General features: G+C 32.7%; 2 protein-coding genes across 8 annotated transcripts; one reads left to right on the top strand and one right to left on the bottom strand.

The window, feature by feature from the left end:
- The first annotated feature begins 9,658 nt into the window (after nt 1–9,658).
- Nucleotides 9,659–14,689, top strand: LOC112749301 (uncharacterized). 4 transcript variants are annotated; one of them, XR_011873517.1, is made up of 5 exons: nt 9,659–10,509; nt 10,764–11,441; nt 12,171–12,271; nt 13,985–14,046; nt 14,192–14,689. XR_011873517.1 is itself a non-coding variant. In XM_072219311.1 (4 exons), the coding sequence occupies exons 1-3, from the start codon at nt 9,880–9,882 to the stop codon at nt 12,240–12,242; spliced, it is 1,380 nt and encodes a 459-aa protein (XP_072075412.1). In that variant the 5' UTR covers nt 9,659–9,879; the 3' UTR covers nt 12,243–12,271; nt 13,985–14,689. The 4 variants fall into 4 exon arrangements, 3 of the variants coding, with proteins under 3 accessions (XP_072075412.1, XP_072075417.1, XP_025653346.1); XM_072219311.1 differs by having other exon boundaries at nt 13,985–14,689; XM_072219316.1 differs by lacking the exons at nt 13,985–14,046; nt 14,192–14,689 and adding an exon at nt 12,697–13,197.
- Nucleotides 13,806–17,386, bottom strand: LOC112727444 (uncharacterized). Of its 4 annotated transcripts, none has more exons than XR_003813881.2 (3): nt 15,313–17,383; nt 14,779–14,920; nt 13,806–14,471 (listed from the first exon to the last, which is right to left on the bottom strand). XR_003813881.2 is itself a non-coding variant. In XM_072219321.1 (3 exons), the coding sequence occupies exons 1-2, from the start codon at nt 16,135–16,137 to the stop codon at nt 14,834–14,836; spliced, it is 912 nt and encodes a 303-aa protein (XP_072075422.1). In that variant the 5' UTR covers nt 16,138–17,384; the 3' UTR covers nt 13,806–14,471; nt 14,803–14,833. The 4 variants fall into 4 exon arrangements, 3 of the variants coding, with proteins under 3 accessions (XP_072075422.1, XP_029148426.2, XP_072075429.1); XM_072219321.1 differs by having other exon boundaries at nt 14,803–14,920; nt 15,313–17,384; XM_029292593.2 differs by having other exon boundaries at nt 14,824–14,920; nt 15,313–17,381.
- Nucleotides 17,387–18,694: the final 1,308 nt, after the last annotated feature.

The raw sequence follows: 18,694 nt of genomic DNA, 5'->3' as shown, positions 1-18,694 counted from the left end.
GTCAGCCTCCTATCAGAGTTTTGCTCAAGTCCCTCAATTTCAGCCAGAAATTACCTGAAATCATAGAAAAACACACAAAATCATAGTAAAGTTTAGAAATGTGAATTTAACATAAAGACTAATGAAAACATCCCTAAAAGTAGCTTGAACTTACTAAAAACTACCTAAAAACAATGCCAAAAAGCGTATAAATTATCCGCTCATCAGGCGGCGCCAGCTGGACGCACTTCATAATTTTTTAAAAGTAACTCATTATTGTGTTCAGCAACAAGAAGGCAAGAAATTAACTCAAAATATTTTTTAAATTCTTTTTCTCGATACTGCTGCTGCAAGAGCACATTCGAGGCATGGAAGGTCGAGAAAGTTTTTTCTAACATATCATTATCAGTTATCTTTTTTCCATATAATTTCATTCGCGAGGTGATTCGAAACATTGCTGAATTATATTCATTTATGGATTTAAAATCCTCTGGACGTAAGTGCGTCCATTCATATCGGGCTTGAGAAAGTATTACCGCCTTTTGATGATTGTACCTTTCTTCAAGGTCTTTCCACAGATCTGCTGGATCTTTTAATGTGAGATATTTATTTTCCAATCCTTCGTCAAAATGACGACGAAGGAAGATCACGACTTTGGCTTTATCCTTTTGGGATGTATTATTTTCAGCCTTAATGGTATCTTCAAGATCCATTGAATCAAGGTGAATTTTATCATCCAGTATCCATGATAAATAGTTGTTTCTAGATATATCAAGAGCATTAAATTCAAGATGAGAGAATTTTGACATAATGAAAATTTGTTACATGAGTCTTTCTAAAATTTGATCAGAGTCTCGTGCTGATAACGTGTTGTAAAATAAATAAATAAGGAAGATATGATAAAATATAAAATAAATAAGTATAAATAGAAGACTCTAGTATTGTGTTGAGTTAAGAAATTAACTAAATTATTTAATGATGACAAATATTATTTTATTAAGCAAAATAAATAATTAGTGTTGATTGTTTATGATTATACGAGGCTAATTATTTATTGTTGCAAGCCAAAACTCATCTTTGTAGTAAGCCCAAGAGGAAGAAAAATAATAAACAAGACTAATGGGTTGATAACACAAACAAAGCCCAAAAGGAAGCTAGGCAAGGAACCAACGGGCATAATTTGATACAAACCCGATCCAAGTCCGTTTTGCTCTCTCATTCAAACTCTTCCCATGTGCCTTCCCCAAAAGCAACGTACACATATCTTGTCTAAATCAGAAATCAGAAATGGAAAGAAAAAAAGCTTAATATTCAAGCCGTTCACAGAAGAAGAAAGAAAGAGAAGGTTAGGCAAGAAAGGTTGAGGTCAAATCAGCAAGTTCAAACCAAATCAAGCTTAGGCAAAGGTTAAAGGTCAACTATTTCCTATTGCATAAATACTGCGTTCCTCTCCTCTTCCCAACTTTCTGCCACTCCAAAAATGGCTTACAAGAAAAAGTTGATTTCTGCTCTAATCTGTTGTGTATCTACGGTTACAAGTGAGTCTTGGGGACCAAGTAGCTTATCAATGGCCAAGATCTGGTTTACCATTGAGAATATCTATTTTCTACTTTACTATGGTTTTTGGTCAACAAGAGAAGGTCAGAGCACAGTTTCCTTTCTGAAGATTATTGGGAAAAAGTGAGGAAATGGGTTGGTGAAGCACAAAACTCAAGAAGTTGACTTAGGAAGAAGAACCTAGCAACATGCAAGGAGATAAAAGAGGTTTGCTGTTCATTCAGAAGCCAGGGAGAGAAAACCAGAGTTTGGTAAGTGGTGTTCTGTGAAGAGTTCCCTGAAGAAGTTCCTCTACTTGGATAGTGCTTTCTTTTAAAGAAGCATTCAGCCAAAATGAAGAACTTACTCAGAGACGTGCAAGTCTGGTTTATCACATAGCAAAGAGGTTGTTGATGAAGTCAATCTCCTTCATGTTTTACAGATTGTAGTTCTCTTTTTAATGTTTATCTTTTTGTAATTTCTTGAGTGAAAAGGCATCATGAGAAAACTCAAGTAAAAGCCATGAGTGAAAAGTGGCTGAGTGATACACTTGAGAGAAAAGTCTAGAGTTATTTTCAGATTTCTTTAGGTAAGTTTGTGTCTTGTATTCAGTACCAGTGAGGTACCCCTTTCTTAGTTGGGTGAGCACTAAGAGTGAAGAGTTAGGTATTAGCATAGTGAATGTCAAGTTAGATTAGAACTTGAGTATGAAAGAATTATGTCAATCCTGTGGAATTGGTGTATGTAATACTTTTAATTATAGTGGAAATTTCTCCATTATTGTGGAGGAGACTGGATGTAGGTTGTATAGCACAAGACAACCGAACTAGGATACATGCTGGTGTTAGCTTCTCTCTTCTCTACAATGTTCTATTTTCTGATATTCATGAGACAAAAATAAATTGTCTCATAAATTTTCTGCTGCTGAGTTCAAACAGAATCAGAATTCAAAGTTTGCATTAAAGGGTTATTTCAGTAACTTAAAAGAAAGGCATAGATTCAACATCCCTTCTCTAAGCCTACCACAACCTTCATATTGATATTCACCAATATAATTATCTCACTATAATAATAGAAGTAACGTATATATTTAGTAGTATTATATAATGCAATTTAAGAATTTAAAGAAAGAAATAGAAAGGAAAGAGAAAGGAATGCTTTTTATTGCTGTGTATAGTTTCTCAGATTCCCTCACCATTTATAGTCGTGTGAAGTTTACAATTTCAACTTCATTAACTTATATTTGCTATGAGAAGTTGAGTCATTCAGTATTAAAAACAAAATCAATCACTCATATTAATTATGGTCATCCACCTCGTTTGTTTTTATCACAACAAAAACAAGAATAAATTAGTATTTTTATAAAAAATTTAATAGTTGACTATATAAATTAATTATTGACTAAATATTTGAATTATTTTATCAAATGAAATATATTTTTTGAGAGTTATTTTGTTAAAAATAAATATTAAAATATTTTTTATTAAAAATTTGAATCTTTCATGTGTCAAAATAATTATTTATTCTTATAATAATAATATAAATAAATTTAATTTTAATATACTACTAATATAAAATAATTTTATATGTTAATTTAATTACGTAACGTTATTTTAATAAAAATAATTAATTTTTATATTAATTATATAAATAATATAAATATAATTAGATGATTATATATTAAAATTAAATTTAATATAAACATAAACAATACTTGAAAGAGAAATTATGAAATTAATACTAAAAATATATGCTAAGTTTTTTTTTTTTGGTTTGCACCAGAGTATCCATCAGGCCGGAAGCCCAATGACTAATATCTCGGGTACTGCAGAGGCACACAAAGTGGGCGACCCTCCCAAGCAAGCTTCATTCCCATCCTCAAGTGAGTATCAAACCCGAAAAAGATGGTTAAGGGACACAGACCCTCATCCATCTGTGCCAACTTGCGTTGGTAAAATATATGATAAGTTTAACCGGCATTAAAGCACCATCATTAAAACAGTCCAAGACTTTTTTGCCCACAACAAAAACCCATAAGCCTAAGTAAAATTTGATTAGACTTTAGAATCATTTCTCGAAAATAAAAAAAGTATATATTCAAAATCTGTTGACTTCTGATAAAAAGAAAATAAATCTGATGATTATTGTTGTAAAATAACTAAATAAATAAACAAGAAAGAGGTAACAAATGAAAAATAAAGAAATATAAAGAGACAGAAAAATATGGTAGTCGTATAAGAGAGAAAGAGAATTTTATTGCTGTGTGTGTATTATGCACTGAGGTTTAGCCTCTATTTATACATGTAAGGAGACTACTATTTTTCACTTTCATAAAATGAAAGGACTTTGGTAACATAGCCCTTCAGTATGGAAAAGATGAGCCACTCATGGTCATCCATTTCATTCTTATCGCAACACTCTCCCTTGGATGACCATTTAGGATTATTACCTCGTTAAAATCTTACTAAAGAAAAACCCAGTGAAAAAAACCTTAGTGAAGGAAAAAGAGTACAATATCCTTTGTGATAGGAACTGCCTCATTAAAAACCTTGTCAAGAAAAACCCAATGGAAAAAAACCCTGACCAAGAAAAAAAGAGTACAGTCTCCCCCTCTTGTCGATATCATTTAACATCACGAAATCGACGCATCCCAATATGATGTACCAATCTTTCAAATGAGGATTTTGGGAGTGACTTTGTGAATAAATCTGCCAGATTGTCACTTGAGCAGATCTGTTGGACATCAATTGTCCCTTGATTTTGAAGATCATGAGTGAAGAAGAATTTTGAAGATCAATTGTCCCTTTTTCATATCCAAAGATCTTACAATCATTGCGGTACTCAATGGATGTGACTTATCCATATAAAATCTTTTTAAGATCTTCTCTGTGTATGTTGTTTGATGACCAAAGATCCCATTTTTATATGCTCGATCTGCAGGACGAGACAAAATTTAGTCCTTCCAAGATCTTTCATCTTAAACTCTTCTTTTAGAGTTTTTATAATTGTTGGAATCTCTTCAGGAGTCCCAATGATATTTAAATCATTAATGTACACAGCAATTATAATGAATCCAGATGCAGATTTCTTTATGAAAACACATAGACAGGTATCATCATTCTTGAATCTACTTTTGGCCAGATACTCAGTAAGATGATTATACCACATTTGTCTAGATTGCTTTAGACCGTATAAAGATCTTTGCAATTTAACTGAGTATAACCCTTGCGAATATTCACTGGATGGTTTAGATATCTTTAGTCCTTCAGGGACTTTCATATAGATATCCCGATCTAATGAGTCGTATAAATAGGCTGTTACCAAATCCATTAAATGCATATGCAGTTTATGATATGCAGATAAACTGACCAAATAACACAATGTTATCGCATCCACTATAGGAGAATACGTTTCTTCATAATCTATACCGGTTCTTTGTGAAAAACCTTGTGCCACTAGTCAGGCTTTATAGCGCACAACTTCATTTTTCTCATTTTGTTTTCTCACAAATACCCATCTGAATCCAACAGGTTTTACATCTTCTGGTGTACAGACTACAGGTTCGAAGACTTCACGTTTTACAAGTGAGTCTAATTCAGCCTTCATGGCTTCTTTCCATTTTGGCCAATCATTTCTTTGTCGACATTCTTCGACTGATCTTGGCTCAAGATCCTTACTTTCATGCATGATATTCAATGCCACATTATATGCAAATATTTTATTGATAATTGTCTTATTTTGGTTCCATTTCTCTCCTGTAAAGACATAATTTATTGAGATCTCGTCATTTTCACAATTTTCAAGTACCTGAACGTCTTCTGGCGTTAAAACTATATCAAAATTTTAGACAACTATAGGTGTCTTTACTATGTCTTTTTCAACAGGAATCATATTTACCTCTTTTCTTTTTTGAGAATTTTTATGTTTGGAACCGACAGGCCTGCCACGCTCCTGGCGTGTATTTGCTTCAGTGGCTATTTGTCCTACTGGAACATCAATTCAAATTGGGGCATTTTCCGCCCTGCCACGCTTCTGGCGTGAATTTGCTTCAGTGGCTACTTGTCCTACCGGGACATCAATTCGAATTAGGGCATTTTCTGCTGGTATATAAGATTTGGTTATCCTCTTTGTATCGGAAAATGCATCAGGCAATTCATTTGCTATTCTTTACAAATGTATAATCTTTTGAACTTCTAATTCACATTGCCCTGATCGAGGATCTAAATGCATCAACGATGATGCATTCCAATTAAGTTCCTTTTCAGGAAGCTTATTCTCTCCCCTAATGTTGGAAATTTTGATTCATCAAAATGACAATCCGCAAATCGGGCTTTAAATACATCCCCAGTTTGTATCTCAAGATACCTCACTATAGAGGAAGAATCATATCCAACATATATCCCCAATTTTCTTTGGGGTCCCATTTTGGTACGATTAGGTGGTGCAATTGGAACATATATTGCACACCCAAATATTCTTAAATGGAAAATATTTGGCTGCTGGCCAAAAGCTAATTGTATAGGAGAGAACTGATGGTAACTCGTTGGCCTCAAACGAATAAGTGCTGCGGCAAGTAAAATAGCATGCCCCCAAACCGAAGTTGGGAGATTTCTCATAAGTAAAGGTCTAGCAATCAATTGGAGGCGTTTAATAAGTGATTTCGCTAACCCATTTTGTGTGTGAACATAAGCTACTGGATGTTCAACACTTATTCCATTAGCCATACAATAAGCGTCAAATGCTTGGGAAGTAAATTCACCAGCATTATCAAGACAAATTGCTTTGATTGGATTTTCTAGAAATTGTGCTTTTAATCGAATAATTTGAGCCAGTAATCTCGCAAACGCCAGGTTGCGAGAAGATAATAAGCACACATGTGACCATCTCAAAAATGCGTCTATCAAGACCATAAAATATCTAAAAGATCCACATGGTGGATGAATAGGTCCACATATATCACCTTGAATCCTTTCTAGAAATTCAGGGACTCAAATCTAACCTTTATTGGTGATGGCCTTAAAATTAACTTTCCCTGAGAACATGCAACACAACAAAATTCACTAGTTTTAAGAATCTTCTGATTCTTTAGTGAATGTCCATGGGAGTTTTCAATAATTCTCCTCATCATGGTTGTTCCCGGATGACCCAATCGGTCGTGCCAAGTTATGAATTCATTTGGGCTAGTAAACTTCTGGTTTACAATGGCATGTGATTCAATTGCACTAATCTTGGTATAATATAACCCACATGAAAGTGAGGGCAACTTTTCTAATATAACCCTTTTATTTGAATCATGAGTTGTAATACATAAGTACTCATGATTTCCCTTATTCATAGTCTCAATATGATATCCATTTCGGCGAATATCTTTAAAACTCAACAAGTTTCTTCGAGACTTGGTAGATAATAGTGCATTATTTATTATGAATTTTGTTCCTCCGGAAAACAAAATTATAGCTCTTCTGGAGCCTTCTATCACATTGCCTAAGCCAATAATAGTATTAATATATTCTTCTTTTGGCACAAGATGGGTAAAATATATATCACTTTTAAGAATAGTGTGCGAACTTGCACTATTCGCAAGGCAAATATCTTCATAATATATCCTTGCCATTTTTCTTCAAAGACAAATAATAATAATAATAAAATGAGTAGAAGTACATGCACAGTATTTACATGAATATTTAACAAACACATACATATATCAAACTATTCCATCATTGATCAAATAGCCAATATTTCCTTCAAAATCCTTAAAGAAATTAGATACATCATAATGAGTGGTGGAATTTTCATCATTTGAAACAAAATTTGTTTCCTTTCCTTTGTCATCTCTTTTCAAGGATGCTTGATAAAGATCAATTAGGTGCCTTGGGGTACGACAGGTACGTGACCAATGGCCCTTTCCACCACAACGGAAGCATTTATCCTCAATTGATATACTTTGCACATTATTTCTTTCTTTATCCCACTTCTGGTGAGATTCTTTCTTGTGAACATAATTTCTTTTTCTTCCATAATTTTTCTTGCTATCAAATCCTTGCCATTTACCTCTTCTGGGGTTATGATTTGCCGCATTTGCTTCAGAAAATGGGGCGGCGCCAGCTGGGCGCGCTTCATGATTTCTTAAGAGCAACTTATTGTTGCGTTTAGCAACAAGAAAGCAAGAGATTAGCTCAAAAAAATTTTAAATCCTTTTTCTCGATACTGCTGCTGCAGGAGCACATTCGAGACTTGGAAGGTCGAGAAAGTTTTCTATCAGGCTTGAGGAAGTATCATCGTCTTTTGATGATTGTACCTTTCTTCAAGGTCTTTCCACAGATCTGCAGGATCTTTTAATGTGGGATATTCATTTTTCAATCATACGTCAAGATGACGACGAAGGAAAATCATAGCTTTGGCTTTATCCTTCTGGGATGTATTATTTACAGCCTCAATGGTATCTCCAAGATCCATTGAATCAAGATGGATTTTAGTATCTAGTATCCATGATAAATAATTATTTTTAGATATATCAAAAGCATTATATTCAAGATGAAAGAGATTCGACATAATAAAAATTTGTTACCTGAAGTCTTCCTAAAATTTTGTTAGAGTTTCGTGCTGATAACGTGTTGTAAAATAACTAAATAAATAAACAAGGAAGAGGTAACAAATGAAAAATAAAGAAATATAAAGAGAGAGAAAAATGTGGTAGTCGTATAAGAGAGAAAGAGAATTTTATTGCTGTGTGTGTATTATGCACTGAGGTTTAGCCTCTATTTATACATGTAAAGAGACTACTATTTTTCACTTTCATTAAATGAAAGGACTTTGGTAACATAGTCCTTCAATATAGAAAAGATGAGCCGCTCATGGTCATCCATTTCATTCTTATCGCAACAATTATAAGTTTATAACATATTTAAAAGTAGGAGTTAGGAATGATAAATGAATTTCTATGTGAACGGAGATTTTTCTCTCATTTTTTGTCCCATTTAATAAAATATCTCTTATTTTCATCTTATTTTTATTACAAGTTTTTTTATTTTTCTTTAGACAAAATATAATAGGTAATTTAAATATTTGTGATATAAAAAATTAAATATTATTTAAAAATTATTAAATTATATTTTTAGAAAGTTTAATTTAATTTGATATATTTTAATTTTGTTTATTTAATTATTATATTAGATTTTATATTAATGAATTTAAAATTTTTTTTATCTAATATAAAATTATAAATATCTCATAAATTATGGTAGTTTATATAAAGTGAAATTGAATGAATCCCTTTTTTATTGTATCGGAGAATTGGATAGAAGGTTGAGAAGTATTTTGAATTCAATTTTCAAATCATGGCGTAAACAAATTAAGTTGAGAAGTCATTTTTTTGTTGCGTCAAAAAATTAGATAGAAAATTACGTGATTATTTTTGTATTCAATTCCAATCTTTTTTTTTTATTTTTTATTTTAATTTTAATATTTTTTTATTCGATTTAAATTTTTATCTTTTTGTTTACTTTCTTTTTCTTTATCAAGATGGATACTTACAGAATTGCAGGTATTCATAGATATTAAACTTTAAAAAAATAAAAAAATTAACTCAATCCTATAAAATTTAATATAATTTAATTAAATGTATCAAATTAAAACATAATCCAAATACAAATTTAATATAATCAATATACACAGAAATTTTTAACAGACAAATTAAAATAAAATAAAATAAAATAATATAATATAATAATTTTTTATAGTTAATCATAGTTAAATAATAATACTCTTTTTTTGTAATGACACAAATTTAAATAATTAATTATTATAAATTTAAATATTATATACATTATTAATTTGTTTTTAATTAAAACTTAAAAAAAACCATTAAACATGTATTTACATAAGAATATTTAAGTTTTTTTTTTTTTCACGAGAATTTTACAGATCTTCGTAGCAGGTATCTCAAATCTCGTCCCCGTTTTCATTTATTCACAAAGACAAATCTCTGTCCCATACAAATTCTAAGGATCTCCGTTTGCTTTTCTGTTGCAAGTAATTTCCCCAATACCTGTGGATACAAATTTTGTCGTCATCCTAATAGCAGTAAAGTAATTTATAATTTTACTATTAGATTTAGACCATTAACTAATAAAAAGCATAAAAAGGTTTTTATTTTTGTTTTCTTTTTGGTCGGACAGAAAGCTAAAAACAGTGAAATATGTCCAGTCGCCAGTGCACTTGTTAGCTTCCTCACGAAGGAGTCTCCTTCTTTTACTTCTCTAACCATTTCTCTTCTATCCAACTTCGAACAGCATAGCATTCTAGAAATCAAAGAGGCAAATCATAACACCTACAAAATCATCAAACCCTGCGTTTCTTTTCGTAATGGCTTCCAAGGAAGACCAAACGTTCACCTTGAGACTTTTGGTAGACAGAGAGAAAAATCGTGTAGTTGTGGCTGAAGCAACCAGAGACTTCGTGGACACACTTTTCAGCTTCCTCACTATTCCACTCGGAACTATCATTCGACTCGTTTCGGAAAACAACCACCATGATCAACAACCAGAGCTTGGCTGCATCAACAATCTGTACCGTAGCGTGGAGAATTCAAGTGACGAGGTTTTCTGGAACCCGATTTGCAAGCGAATGCTGCTTCGACCGCGAAACCCTCACGAAAGCCTTTGCAAGAAACTGAAGCTGAATGTGGATGACACTGAGCCTACAAGGTGCTTCATGTGCAGTACCAAATGTAAGAGTGATAATTATTTCTTGTTAAGTACTTTTGCAGGTGCTAGTTGCCCTTCGTGTGGGAAACTGATGGACAGAGAATTGAAGCTTCTGGAAGATTCTGGTGAAGTTGGTGTTTTTCTTAAAGGGGAAGCCATGTACATGGTTTTTGATGATTTAAAAGTGCTCCAAAATTTTCCTGGAAACTTGATGAAGGAACTTGTCAAGCTTGGCTACACGGATTTTAAAAATCTCAGCGAGATGACCAAAGTTGTTAGCCTCAAGGGGGTAAAATTTCTTTTCATTCACCTTACGCTGTGTGTTTATAATTGCATACGTGTTAATTTAGCATTAAAATCTTGTTAGTCGGAATTCTTGGTAATAGGACATAGATGCTACTGGTTCAATGAACACATTGAAGTGGCAAAGTTGTGGTGGAATATCCATAATGAAGTGAAGGATTTTCAGGAATCAAGCTCTTCTTACTTTTAATGATGAATTACATTATCATTTTACATTTTTTTTCAATTATTTTGTTTTAGATGTTGGAGTTAATGAAGCGAGCATTAACCTCCAATTCTCCCCTCAGTGATGTGTTCTTGGCAAGCGAAGAATCTAAGCCTCTGTACACCTTCTCACCAAAAGTTGGTGGAAAGCCCACACAAATTAAGAGGATTAAGATATTTGCGAGAAAATCATTGAAAAAAATAGTGTATGCTGAAGCTGAGGAGGATTTTGTTGATTTTCTATTCAGCTTCCTCACAACACCAATTGGATCCACTATGAAGCTTTTGGATGGAAATGCTTCTCTGGGATGCATCAACAACTTGTACAAAAGTGTGAAGAACTTCAGTAGCTTATGGTTCATGGGAAATTCAAATGATCTCTTGCTTGATCCGCAAGTGGCACCAAGATTCGGTTTAAGGACTGGGCTACAACTGTTTTCTGAGCAACAGGATCCTATTTACTATTATGGCAGCAATGATGCGATCTCAAGGAACCCTAGTCTAGTAAAAGATGCTTGTTACATGAAGCTATTCGAGCCGAGATTCTCTGATGGCTTTAAACTCGGATTTGTGAAGAGGCCATCACTGTTTGTTGTGTGGGATGATCTGCATGTGACACCAATGGCTAATGCTTCCAGCATTTCATTGTTACAAAATATAAATGCTCCATTGGATGATTTGGAGGAACATGTGATCAGCATTGGGAAGGCAGAGGTAACAATCCACTTCTAATTTTACATTGAAAAATTCTTAGCTGCTTTAAAGCAAGATAACAATTGGAGTCATTGTCAAACTAAATAACAGAGAATAAGGGGATTTTATTATTAATATCCTCCAATATGTTCCTCAATATAACTTGAGATTTTGTAACACTCTCTATAATAATGCACTCATTATAACACAAGTGATACTCACCCTAACACATTACACATTGCTTCTGCTTCTCATGTCTTATTCTTGGTGTATGTTGAAGGATGAGAACTTGGCTGTTTATAATATTTCAAGAGGAGCAATTGATGATTACATATATAATTACATTCAAACATTATCAATGTTATTTAATCCACCAGCTGCTATAGAGACACTAGGACATCTATTTTCATAACGGTAATGTCTCATGATGCAAAGTGGTGATTATTAAATAGGTTCTAGCACACCTTTTTTTCCCCTTAGGTTGTGTTTGGTTTGATGGTAAAAGAATGAGGAATAAATTTCTATAGATAAGCTCTATGTATAATTTTGGACATGAAGATCCTTGAAATTTCACCATCTCCCACCCGCACTTTTACTGCCTAAAAACTAAAAGCACCTACAAATTTCCGTTATATTTTATGCTTTATAAATCTTGAATTGATGATTACTTTTGATATAACTATTGGTTGGAATCTTAGAATTAGTAACAATAGTAACATCCTTGTCCTTCGTTATATTTACATGTTTCAGGCAATAAACCTGTTAGGGGCTTCTTTGACATCCAAAGCTGCTTTGACAGAAGGTCTATTCTCTACTTCCTGAAAAAGCCAAAAGAAGAACTTGGATCACTTGTAAGATTATTTGGATTGTGATTTCTGTTTAGTTATATTTGAGTGAATTTGTATGATGTGATTGTGGTTGTGGTTTTATGTTCTTATTGGTAGTGATATTTTTGTAATAATTCTAAGGCTGACTATTGTTTAGAAGTGATTTAGTAAAGAAGTCTAGCTATGGATAAATCTCTGGGTTTTCAACTTCAGTGCCGGGTGGAAGAAATTATATATATATTGGTCTAACTACAGAGTCAAATTAATTAAATTTTGGAGGCAGTATATAATAAAATTACAAAATTTCAATGGGGGTAAGACCATCTGACAAGATGAGTCAAAATATTATGAGTTCTGTGTAATATTTTTTTAAGATTTATAATTTTTTGAGCTTAGTCTTGAAATTTTAATATTAAACAATATTGAATACATTGAACGTGAATCTTTAGCAGAAAAGCAACTACTTACTAGAAAATCTTCTCCTTGAAGCCAACATTTGGGGACATTTCTGTGAGCTTATTTAAGTCTTTGTAGCCAAGTTGGAAGAATTCATTTGCACAGTTTTTAGAACTTTGGAGCACTTGATTTTTATATTAGAACTAGCTACCAAGTATGTTACCTTTTGAGTGAGGTTTGTCTGGTAATCTGATTTTGATGCTTCCTTGTTCAATTTTGGAAGTGATGATGTGTTTGGTTACAGTGCAAGTGCTATTAGCACAACATAACACGGTCTTGATGCTGAATATTGTTTATAACTATAGTGGTTTAGCAGAAGAGTTGTAAATTGTAATAGCTAGGATGACATCTCTTTTGTATATTCATTATTTCTCACTTTGAGACACACATTGTATTCTATAATGGTGATGAAATAATGAGTTATAGGGAGTAATGTTCCCATGCAACATGAAGAATTACGTCTATCTCTATAGACTCTTTTCTATATCTTGCCATCTTGATTTGGGCAACCCTACCATGTCAAAGCTATTTTACACTACAGTCAGTTAATTTAAAGCTTTGAATGACACTTCCAATAATGACTTGAGAATTGATAATAATGGCTAATGTGGTAGTGACCTATAAAATGATTTTGAAAACTTTATCAACTTCATGTATAGCAAAATTGCAAAAACAAGTGTTTTATTTCGGTGATAAAGTGCTTTTCAAGTTTTCATGTCCATTTTCTTGCATAGAAAACTACCGCGTGATCATTCAACTTCACAAGCAAGTAATGAATATATTTACACGTGTCACATCATTGCTGTTTTGGTGTTTAGAATTATATAAAAGGACACTCCAATACACAAGTATTTCGCGTTACAATAATGTTTGAGATAATAAAAAATCAGCCTTAAGTTACAGAATTAACATTCATTAATGATTATTATTAGAATAATTGTACAATTTTGAATGTAATAAATATGTAATTACGAATGTTATATATATATATATATATATATATATATATATATATATATATATATATATATATATATAAATGTTATATTATATAAAGTAACCTTAGATATTGTTTCCTTAGCATTACTGAAATAACGCAAGATTTAGGAAAAAATTGTACCCAAAAAATATAATATACACATAACCTGATAATTACATCGGTAGTCGTTTTCACAGTTTCAGTCTATGAGCTTAAAGTTACATAGAGACAGAGCAAAAAAGAGTATAGTCTAAAAATAACATTTATATGCTTATTTTAACCCCCCTTTAAACTTGCTTCAGGTTAGGGAAAATGCTCTGGAAAGAAACAAATAATAGTTGAAGATTTTGGCCAGCATTCAGAGGTTAGTCCCTTGTATGCTAAGTTATGCTTTTAGGGGCAGTTCTTTATGAGTATAATCGACCCTTGATTGCCATCTATTTTTTCGATCTAAAACGGGGCCTAAAGCCCAGGAAAAAGAAAAACAGTAAACAAGAGTGGTTTTGCAGAACTCCACTCCACGCTCATCAGCTTCCACCAAGAGAACCACTATAGCTGGGACTTCTTCGAACAGCATGACCCCTTTCTCCATTCCTTGCCCATATTTGGCCAGAGCATCGGCACATTGATTCGCCTCTCTGAAGATGTGCCAAACACCACCTTCTGCGGTTTTTTCAGCAGCTCCTTGATCGACCTCACCAGGAAAGCTCTAACATGAGTCTCAACTGTGGCACTCCGAACGAGATTATCTATGACTTAACCATTCCCTCTCAATATTTTGCATTATATCTACAAAATATGCAAAATCAGAAAAGGCATGATTAATAAAATAAACAAAATTAAACACAGTAAGTAATAATTAAAAAGTAAAGAAAACACGAAGGCATAGCTTGGGCATCCCCAAGAAGAAAAATATGATTTAAGATCGAGTTTGTTCAATGTAACAAAAGCCATGAGCATAGCACAATCTTGTATCATCTATACCAATTGTAGAAAATAAGATTAAAGATTTCCGGCTATCCTCGATATGTCAAAGGAAAATAATATCAAGAAACAATAAAACTCAAGAAATAAACAACTTCCAACATCAAATTACCAAAGAATCCTTATCTTTATCAACCTAAGGATATGGAAATACGACCTAATACACATCACTCAACACTCGTCGTCTGGTTGGAAGAGCGAGATTCCCATTCAAGAATCTGTCCCACCTCACGGGGAGTCATAAACTTGGAATCCTAAATAAAAAGAAAACCAAAAATATAGTTAGGAGGAGTACTCGAATTATAAATACAGTAAGAGGAGAAAAAAAAAAGATGGAAAGCTTATATTTGCAGATTGGAGAAACAAATCAGACAGTATGTATCAATCTAGTACATCCCTAAACCAACTATCACCTATACAGATTATCTTCATATCAATAAAACTCATCTTTTATGTATATATATGTCATGTGAATTAACCGAATGCAGCATCACGATGTCAAACTAAATCCAGATAGTCACACACACGCACATCAACACACATATAAGAGATAACCAAAGCATATCAGAAGCAGTGACTATGATGTATTCTACGTCATTTCTTACTCTAACACTAACTAGAGTGACACTTGAATAATTTATCTCACCTCATTACTACTGCCCATTAGTAGACCTTTACTGATCATTTCACGAAGAAGCTTTACTGCTTGCTCATTCTTATTTCTAACAAGATGGGCTCGAATAATTGTTTCATAAGTTGCAGCATTTGGAAGGCAACCATTTTCTTTCATTTTTGAAAATAACACCATTGCTTCATCAATCAAGCCCTCTTTAGAAAGCCCACGTATCATAGTATTGTAGGTCACAACATCTAGACAATAATTGTTGACCAAGAGCAGCTGGAAAAAATTTCTTGCAGTCCTTACTCTTCCACATTTGCACAAACCATTCAAAAGAATAGTGCACATGTACAAATCTGGACGATGCCCCTTGTCAACAATTTTCTGAAATAGTGCAATTGCTTCATCAAGATGTTGGATTTTGCATAAAGCATCTAGCAATATATTGTAAGTGATTAAATTAGGGGGTTGTCCACTTTCGTGCATTTCATCAAGAAGATTCTGTATGCATGATATTCTCCCTGATTTGCATAATCCATCAAGAAGGGTACTGTAAGTTATACTATCTGGACTTAAACTTTTGTGACGCATTTCTTTAAAGAGACTCATCGCTTGATCCACCATTTTGTTCTTGCAATATCCATGAATCATGATGTTATAACTGTAATCATCGTGTATCAAACCTGCTTTGTTCATGCAGTCAAATAACTTTGCTGCCTCATTCACTTTATTGATTAGAAAGTAACCAGCAATCAAAGAATTGTAAGTGACAACATTAGGCTTATGGCCACTTTCCAACAACATCAAATATCTTTTGGGCTTCTCCAGCTCTTCTCTTTTTACATAAAACATCAATTAATATACTGAAGGTATATATGTTTGGCTTGATGCTGCTTTTAACCATTTCACTCAACAATTGTGTAGCTTCTTCTAAGCGACTGGCACAGCAAAAACCGTGAATAACGGAGCTGTAACTGACAACATTAGGAGATATTCCTAGTGCAATCATCTTGGGAAACAAGTTCTTAGCGTCAGTCACAAGCCCATCTTTACATAACCCATCAATAACAGTGTTGTACATTACTACGTCGGGTTTAACAGGTTGCTTCTCTAGCTTTTGCAGCAATTCAATGGCTCCTCTTGTCTGCCCTATCTTGCAAAGCCCATTGATTAAGGTCCCATAAGTGACCTCGTCAAGCCGAAATCCCATAGCTCTTACCTTATCATGAAACTCCAATGCTTCCCTGACCTTCTTGTTTATACAGAAACCTTTCATTAGGGTATTCAAAGCAACCACATCCAATTGATGGCCCAACTTGATAATCTTGGCAAATACAGAGAAAGCAGAATCCATGAGACCCAAATGTCAAGATGCAGAGAGTAAAATATTCAGGAGTGATTCCCCTAAAATCCATTTGTGCAAAGAGCGAAACAGCAGTGGAGCATTGTTTGATCTTAGCAAGAGACATTAAAATCTTGTTGAACTCAGCCACAGGGGCAAATGGCGCTTACCAAGAAGGGTGATAAAAGAAGCAACAGCATCATCCACATTGTTATTATTGTTATTGTTAGGAGGAATTGGGAAAGGGGAATGAGCATAAAGCCTGAAAGGAACAGAGTGAAACAAACGAAGAAGGAAGGTGGAATTGAGATAGGTGTACCTCGTGATCAACATCTTCTCCTCAAAACTTCAAATCAAATCCATACAGATTGGAACCTTGTGCTTGCTCCTATTTCCCCAAACGAAGGTTGAAGTTCCGTGAATGTAGCAAACAATATGTCTGAGTGTTAGAACTCTTTTTGTGTTTGTTCCAACTTCCAATGGGGTTTTAATTTTATGATTCCTTTATGAAAAGTATCGGATACATATTTTTACCCAATTTCCGTTGAAGAGCAGATGACCATTTTGACAGAAATTATTTTTGATATCGATAAATAAGTGGTTTTTTTTTGTTAAATATTGTTATTTGGAGTATTTTATAGAAGTGTGGAGTTGTAGAAAAATCTTACATAGCATGCATTGTGTGTTGAGATTGCAGAAATTTTCCGTCGAATTTCGAAGCAACTTTTACAGGTATTTTTAGTAGAGATTCGTCACGTATCAAGCATAGGGCAACACACATCGTACGTGTTGAAGCAGCAGAGAATTTTTGTATGGTTATGAGATATCTTTAGTCATGATTTCTAACCACGTATCATAACACGTATGTGTTGGAGGAGCAAAAATTTCTCACATGATTTCAAAACACTTTTATCAGCGTTTTCGTACTACATGTCAACTCTCGGACAATATGCACTCTACATGTTAATCACTTGTGCAGCTGGTCTCCATGTATCTATCATACATGCTCCAAAAATTCCAAAATACTAATGTGTTGGTGTCTTTAAAGGGAGGGGGAGGGGACTGCTTTGCATGCTTTGTTAAGAGAAACTTATTTTTTATTCTTCATCTCAGAAGGCTTTTAAGAGAAACTGAGAGGGAGAAAGGTGATTTTTGGTGAGTGTGAGAGTAAGTAGTGTGTTATTTGAAAAAATGGTATGTAAGTATATCTCTGTAAAAGAACACTTATTAATTATTTGGGATAGTCTAATTATATAAGTTTAGTATTTTTACTAATTTAGAGCTTAGTATTTAAAATACATTAGTGTAATAATTTTGGTTAATATTATTATTAGCAGTTATAGTAAATTAAATAATTTAAATACTTATTTTTTATTTTTCTGTGATAATATTAATAATTTTATTTATTTTCTGTTATTTATTTTTTTTGTTATAATGTTATTGTAATTTAATCTATTAATCTGTAATTATTGAAACTAATAAGTGATAGAAATATTGATAATTTGTTTAGAAATTTTATTATTATATATTTATTTATTTTTATGATAAAAATTATTTTTATTAAAATTATTAAATAAGATATTTTTTTCGGATATTCTATTATGATGCCATTAATCGAAAATAATATCATTTTAATTTATCTTGTAATTTTTAAAATTAATAAATAATATAAACTATTTTTTTGAATTTTTTGTAATTATGTTATTTTTGTTTCTATTTTAATGTTTTTTATTTTTCGTAATTATTTTCATTTTATTTTCTATAATTATTTTTTTATTAGTTATTCGAATTTTATAATTAATTTTATTTTATTTTCCGGAATTAATTTTTAGTTTATTTTTTGAATTTTATATAATTATTTTTATTTTTTTTCTATTTTCTATTCTCTATCTTTTTTTTATTTTCTATTCTGCCCGTAAATTTGATCCGTCGGAAATGTGGCATTCGGCAGTTGATTAGGTCTTACGAACAACGAGATTTTACCATATCTTGAGAGTTGGAGAGATAAGAGGGAATTCTGGGTTGTTATCTGCTCTTGTGAAAAGGTGGAGGTGGGAGACTCATACA

Source organism: Arachis hypogaea, chromosome 2 (genome assembly GCF_003086295.3).
Source record: "Arachis hypogaea cultivar Tifrunner chromosome 2, arahy.Tifrunner.gnm2.J5K5, whole genome shotgun sequence".
Taxonomy (NCBI): Eukaryota; Viridiplantae; Streptophyta; class Magnoliopsida; order Fabales; family Fabaceae; genus Arachis; species Arachis hypogaea.
The sequence above is the reverse complement of the archived record's forward strand: the minus strand, read 5'-3'. Positions and strand labels throughout refer to the sequence as shown.